The 7,278-nt window shown below is 37.8% G+C and overlaps 1 protein-coding gene across 1 annotated transcript in view; it reads left to right on the forward strand.

The window, feature by feature from the left end:
- The first annotated feature begins 5,580 nt into the window (after positions 1–5,580).
- Positions 5,581–7,278, forward strand: part of frya (furry homolog a (Drosophila)) — a 54,380-nt gene continuing 52,682 nt past the window's right edge. Inside the window, exon 1 of the mRNA XM_008426266.2 lies at positions 5,581–5,725. Within this exon, the coding sequence (XP_008424488.1) occupies positions 5,596–5,725 (130 nt within the window). The 5' untranslated portion in view covers positions 5,581–5,595. The remainder of the gene's footprint in view (positions 5,726–7,278) is intronic.

Raw genomic sequence — 7,278 nt, forward strand, 5'->3', positions numbered from 1 at the left:
AGCAGTAAGCACTAATGTCTCTCAGCAAGACGTTTCTGGGTTTGAATCCAGGCCCTTGGGCCTTTCTGTGTGGAGGTTTTATGTTCACCTTATTAATGTACGGGTTCCTTCTGGGCACTCCGGCTTCCTCCCACAGGCCAAAACTGTGTACGTTAGGTTATTACAACACACTAAATTCCCCCAGGTGTGACAGAGTGTGTGCATGGTTGTTTTATGCGGTGTGTTTCTGGGTTATCCTGTCTGTCACCATGTTCCAAAGTTCCCTGGACTGCTGGAGATAGGGGCCAGCCGACCCTCGGGTTGAGATTAAGCAAGTAAATGGATCTCTTTCAAAATGTCCCTTTTTGATTTTGAGTTTTAAAAGAGTTGATGCAGTATCTACCTTTAAAACGATCTAAAAGCAGAAATGTGATTTTCTGGAACTGTAGCCTTAAACCTTCCTCTTGTTCTGATGGCACTGTAACAAATTACTTTTCTTTGGACAACAGTGGACAGGTTGACATTATGATGGAGCCATGAAATCTGCTCTCTGCCAGAAAATTCTGAACGAAAGTTTTTGGCCATGCTTTTAGTTATGCAGCAGAAGAACGAACTAAAACTCTGAATGGTTTTGTTTCAAAATCAAAGTTTAGAGCAGCCATCCTGAAAGCATGGGTTTAAATCTGAATCCAAAAATCTTTCGCTTGATAGCTGTTACTGCTGCCAAGGGCAGTGTTACCGTTAGATTTAGGCTGCAMTTACTTTTTCAGTTACAAAAAGGTAAGTTTAGACGGCTAGATTAAAACACCATTTCAAAAAGTGCACGGTCTATTTACTTAGATTATACATATAGTGTTAACTTCTTAGATTATCTAAAATATTTAAGTGAGACAAAAGCAGAAGAAATCTTTAAGGGGCGGGGAATTACTCTTCATGGAAATGTGTATGTTTGATGTGGTGATACGCTGACCTTAATTTATGCAACAGTTTTGACAGTGGCCCAAGGCTGATGTGTTTGGTAAGAAACATTCACCTTTAAGAATCATGAATAATGAATATGAAAAACAGGCTTCTTATCCCGCCAGTGCTCAATGAAATATCGAAAATTTGTCTCCAAGTATTCACAGAGCTCAGTTTTGTGTCAGAGCTGAGATTTTACCCCCTCTTATCTTTAGTGTCTTTCGGCATTAACAGTTGCTGCCTTGTGGAGCTGTCATCCTGCCAACCGAGACTTTGGAGACGATTCAGAAAGTCACAGAATGAGAGCCTTTCTTTGGTATTTAGCATTTAGGATGTAGCGATAAAAACATAAGGTGATACTCTTACTAGCTAGACAGTCAATATAAACTACAGCGACTAAATGTCAAAAATATTTTCATAAACATCAAATTAATAAGACTCAGTCAGTTGTATAATTAATTATGCAAATCTAGCTGCAGAATCAGGCTTTACTTTTTCCAGGTGGCTTGTTTATCTTAATCAGAACCAAAAACAAAACGCCTTGCGTTTCTGCTCAAGAATTTCAACATCTTCATCCTTCTCTGACTGTGTCTGATAGGGTCACTGGGAATGGAAGACACATCATGGTGATTTAATTTATTGGTGATCTTTGTGGTTTTTCACTTTGAAATCAAAAGTGGACTGGATGTGTTGGGGGGGAAAAAGATTAAAGGAAATCACACTGCTTCAGAGTCATAGAGGGAAACATGTAAAACTTTGCAGGAACTTTACACAGTAGTTTTGAGAAAGTAACATGTTTAGTGGGCAACAAATAATGAAGAAAAATATTACAACCAAACCTGACATTTTGATCAGCTTTTATTCTGACGTGGGCAGGGAAATGTTTCCTGCTGGTTCATTCATTTTATTTCTTTGCTTTTGGGAGAAGGAGTCATCATGAGGGGTTTCTGAACCAATCAAAAGCACTTTTGGTAAATTTTTAGCCACCTCTAGCTAAGAAAAATAAAATATATGGAATATAAAAATATATATATAATCTATCTCATTTTATGTTCCAACTTTTAGGACACTATGAGTGTGGGATATCATAGAATTTTGACTAATCTAAGACACTTATATTATTTCATGGTACTTGAGAAAAAGCTGTGCTTTTGAGTTTAAGGTCAGAACTTGTGCGTTTGAGCACTACAAAAGCTTCTCATCTATCTTTTGCATCATTCATGTGTCTGAAAACTTTTATCTGTTCTCAGCAGCTGTTTGTCAGCTTTAAGTCTCCACATCAAATCCCAGAACTTGTCTTGTAGAGACAAACTCACTGTCAGATCACTGTTACTTCTAATTCTGCTCCTCTTCTGCAGAGAACACCCCCTGCTGTTTTCAAGCTGCTTCTGAAGACATTCCAAAGGTTTTGAGTTTTTCTCGTGCAAAATTTAAGATTGACTCCACGAACAGCTAAGAAATGTAACAATAAGGGTTTATGTTTTTAATTCTTGACAAACGGAAGACAATTCTGAACAATCACATTTTTTTAACATACCAAAACACAGCAGCACCATAATGACTGTGTCTTTGCTCACACACGCTCTTGTGCAAGCCTCACTAGAGCTAGGTGAGGCTTGCACAACTCATCTGTGGTCACATCAATATTGTTTGCAGAATCACACAGCACAGCCCAAACCTTGCAGCCAGAGCATTCACGCAAGACATTAGATCTTTGATCTACTCTCCCCCTGACCTGCCGCTTTAGTGCTTTCTCCCCCTGCAGCTGCCTCGCTGTGTGGCATCGTACATCGTCTGTGTTGTTGCGCAAAGCCTTCGAAAGCAGACCCACATTCCTCATTATCAGAGTCCTGTTTTGACTCAACGGTTTTGACCCTGTTTAAGAATTCCCTTAACCGTGGTGGTATTGATATTAATTTGCTGAAGCTTCAAAACAGAATGCTACTAAAATCTCTAGAGAATGTCGTGAATCCAAAGCAAGCCCTTAAAGTGTAATGTCAAGCAGTGCTTACCTCCAAGAAAAAAGGGATTTTTCTGCACTGTGGGTCATTGCTTTCACAACTTGTTAAGGGATTTCTTTTTAATTGGCTAGCATGCTTTCATCTGAGTATAGAAGTACCTGCATGTGCATCAAAGCACAGCGATGCGACAGCCACACACCTCCTTTATCCCCCGATTTCTCTGTTCCTCAAAGAAACTCAGGCAGGAGGATTTGGATCAGGTCAGAGCTCCGGTGCAAAGTTACGCAACAGCTCTGACATTTGTCTTTTGTGTTGTGCCACTGACGTGCTATTACATTGCTCAGTTGTTTAACAGAATTACCGCTGCAGCCAATATGTTGCAGGAGAGAACATCTGGCTCCCTTCGGATCGGAAAACGAAAACATTTTCCCAGGCACAATCATAAATTGCACTGAAGCGCACTTGCGCTTCACATGAACAGCCAGGGTGTTTCAAGGCAAATGCCAATGATCCAAAGTGAATGTCAACAATCCGTTTCTCCTTTTTTTTCCTTTTTTGTTCTTTTTATTGTTTTTGATTGTATTGCACCTGGTGCTCACCAGCTCAGTTGTGCTCGAACTGTCATCATGATCAGCTGTGGTGTGTGCACACAGTTGACGGAGCAATTTTGCTGTTCTCGTCAGGACAGAAGAGCTCTTGGGCATGCAATCATCTTGAATTGGAAACATGTTCATTCTGAGTGGTGAAATGGTAATGGAGAAGAAGTTGATGGCCAGTCACTGAACTCTGTCTGCTTGAAATCAACCACAGAGGCTGTCAGAGGTGGTGACGTTTTACACCGGAAATCAGTGCAAATTTTGAATTTATCACCTATAGAACTTGTTTGGAATTTTTTTCATTAATTCAGTTATTCCTTTAAAAAGAAATAAATGCAACAAACACAGAGATATGTAAACATACACATTTGTACGTATTAATTTTCCCTTTGAAAGTCATGTTCTTTGACGCCATCTGCTGGATTCACATCACAATCAGGTTTCCTTTGATCATTTTATTTCTTTGTGGTTCCATTTAATTTACCCGGCTATGAATATCTGACTGAAGTTGCAGCTGCTCATATTTTGTAATCGTAAAGTTTCGGTAGTGTGTCTTTTGAAACAAAGCTCTGATTGGTGTCATTTAACTTTTATCAGTCAGGTTTTTCTCTCTAAGCATTTTAAAGAAAACGAGTCATGACCAAGACCTCTGAGTACTCATACCTCATGCCTTTTAAAACAATCATAATAATTATCGATTTGTTCCATAATGTGAAAATTGTTACCTATAAATAGAATATGAACAACTGCATCTCCAGACAGATAATTATAGCAGAGTAAATTACACATATGGCCCATAGGCACCAGCCTCCCCTGGGACCCTCCCAGTTAAGTTGGTATAACAAGATGGATTGATATAGGACTCCATATGCTTTCAAATGCAGGGCATCATTGTTTTCCATTTTTGTTCATAATACAGTGCTCCCGGTGAAAATTCACAGCACTATGCTTCTTCCATATACATCCTAACTTGTAAATTTGCTTTTTATTTAAAATTCTGCACACAATTCTTTATAATGACATGATTTCATGATTTTTTACAAATACATGTGACATAAACAATGACATGTAAATACATTTTTGCTGCCATTGCCATTAAGCTTAGGTATATCCAATTTCCAGTGATCATCCCATAGATTTTTCTACAGATTAATTCGATTAATCATGCTACTGGATTGGCTGCTTTGCAAATGCCTTCCAATACCTTTTCAAGTAACTCTATGTCTAGGTATTTCAGTTTACAAAACTTTATCTTCTTTTGAATATTTTAGATATGCTCAGGAAAAAAAAGTTTGAGTTTTCTACAAACAATCTGGAGTTATGTTTCACAGGAAAAAAATCCACCAACAGGTGAATCCACAAATGTTGAGAGGTTCTGAAACAACGACTGGAAAAAACTTCTCAAACATAGGTTTACCAAGCTTGTGGTGTCATATTGGTGAAGATGTAAGGCTGCATTTGCTGCCAAAGGTGCTAAAATTGAAGAAAGAAAAATGACATTGTCATTAAGCGGTTTTATGTGTCCAGCTTGGAGAAAAATATTTAACCCAAACAAATGGAAGGAACATGAAAAATCCTGGTAGAAAGACTACTTTCTATTCCCAAGGACTATCTTGCTGCAAGACAGCAGTACAACTAACCGATCAACCAAACAGCCTGATTTACCTTATTTATTTATTTGTTTACTTAGTTGTTGGATTAAAAAATGTCCTTTTGCTCAGCCAATAGCTATGTCCGTATGAAGATCCTCTCTATACAAATTGACATCTCTCTTCTCTGTGCTATTGGATGTGTACTCTGGAACAGCTTTACCTTTTCCTGGAAACCCAAATACAATCTTTAATATTCAACCCCAAACATTTTCTACAGTGATATTTGCTGTATTAACATTAGTTTTCTTGTAGAAATCATGCTTAATGGTCAAAGCACTCTCTCTTAGCTATCCACAGAGCAGCAGATGTGTCTGAGAGCAGCTCACATGTCCCCAAACCAGGTCAGCGGGCAGACTGAAGAAAGCCGAGGCTTTGCATGTTTTTCATTATTCAGGAGGGCCAGGAGCTGGAAGGCTTCTGGGGGTGGAGTCTGTCTGAGCTCAGCTGATGGAGGATCACCGACAGAGAGGACATCCTGAAGAGTGGAGCTCCTGGAGGGACTCTGAGGATGAGACTTGGTTACAGTTCGCATGTTGGGATGAAGAGCAAGAAGTAGAGTCACCAGCTGCTTTGGAAGGTATTTCATAATCCTTTCAGTTACAATTGGAAACAAAAGATAATTACCTACGTGAGGTTTTAATTCTTTTTATGTGTCCTATATTCTGCCACTCACAATCCGTAGAGGGAAAATTTGCTCTATAGAATTTACAGTCAGTGGCTCCTTGAATAAAATGTTTGTTTTCTCATTTTAATGTAAGACCTTGTTTAGTCTCCTGTTGCTAAGAACTTCCAAAGTCCACATGTGAAGCAGCAAAACGAAAGTGTCAGTAACATTAATGTTTTAACACAATACAATCTTCCGTTAGCCTCATTACACAGAGAAGCTCAATCCAAAAGAAATACTGTATTTAGCAACCCAGCCTTTCCAGCTAAAGCAATAATATTTTTTACTTTGTCCTCAGTCAGTTGAAAGTACAGACACAACACCATAAAAATACAATTTTATTGCAAATTGCCTTAGTAGGATTTATATACATTGTTCTCTATAAAATAACATTTTTGGCTTTTAGCCCTTCTCATACAATGTCAGGTTAGTTATTTTAGTTTTTCCTCTGAATCAAAGAAACCATCATGGAAAACTGCTGTTTGTACTTATTCAGGTAATCTCTGTCTAACATTAAAATTTCCTTAATCTAAAATGGTGAAGTGTGGTTAAAAAACAAAAACGTTGTGGTTACTTTTTGTAGAAAGTGATAGGATTTTCATAAACATATAGAAAAGGAAAAGGATGTGTAGAGCTGGAAATTGTATAATCCTTTTGAGACTGGAACTGTGTTAGGATGATAGAAGTCCACCTGAGTCTTGGCCATCCTCAGATAAGCCAGTGGCATCCGCCTTTGGGGATAACTAATCTGAATTTAACCTAACTGAAGATGCCAAAATAGTTATTTACTGTAGAAAAGATAAAAAATATTATCTACACTTGTCAAACATAAATTCCCCTTTAAAAAATCCTGAACTGTGACAAAGTTTTAGTGATTTTTAGATAACTGGCTTGCTTTGCTTTTGTTGTATTTGGTTTAACCATGATCTCAAATTATCTTTTGCCAGTGGAAACAGAATTTGAATTAAAAAGTCGGAATTTCAGAGCCATTTATTCTTTGTTGATTTTGATTATTTTGGCTTAAAGCTATTGAGAACTCCACATTTCGGTACCCAGCAAATAGTAGATTAGATATGATAAATTAAAAATATATATTTTATATCTATCTGCTATGTTGAATTGTTTGGTGCTCCTTTAACTTGAAATGCTACATCAGTGCAGTGTGACTTTTGGATGATCAGCCTATTCCACTGCAAAGATGAACTCTGGTTCCTTTACAGAAGCCTATGACATGTTGGTATAGTTGGATCTGGCATCATTCTCCTCTAGATGCTGGGCAGTTTGCAAATCATAAATATTCCACATGATCGGACTGACCATTACATGGTTACACAATGACGTTTTTGTAGAAAAAAAAAATTTGTTTTAGCTGTAATAATAAACGTGTGTAAGCAATAGACTTGAAATTTGTGTTTGATAAATCTTTGTAATCAACTGCACTTGTGCAACTAAATTACTTATTATAT

This window comes from Poecilia reticulata, linkage group LG13, assembly GCF_000633615.1.
Source record: "Poecilia reticulata strain Guanapo linkage group LG13, Guppy_female_1.0+MT, whole genome shotgun sequence".
Classification (NCBI taxonomy): domain Eukaryota; kingdom Metazoa; phylum Chordata; class Actinopteri; order Cyprinodontiformes; family Poeciliidae; genus Poecilia; species Poecilia reticulata.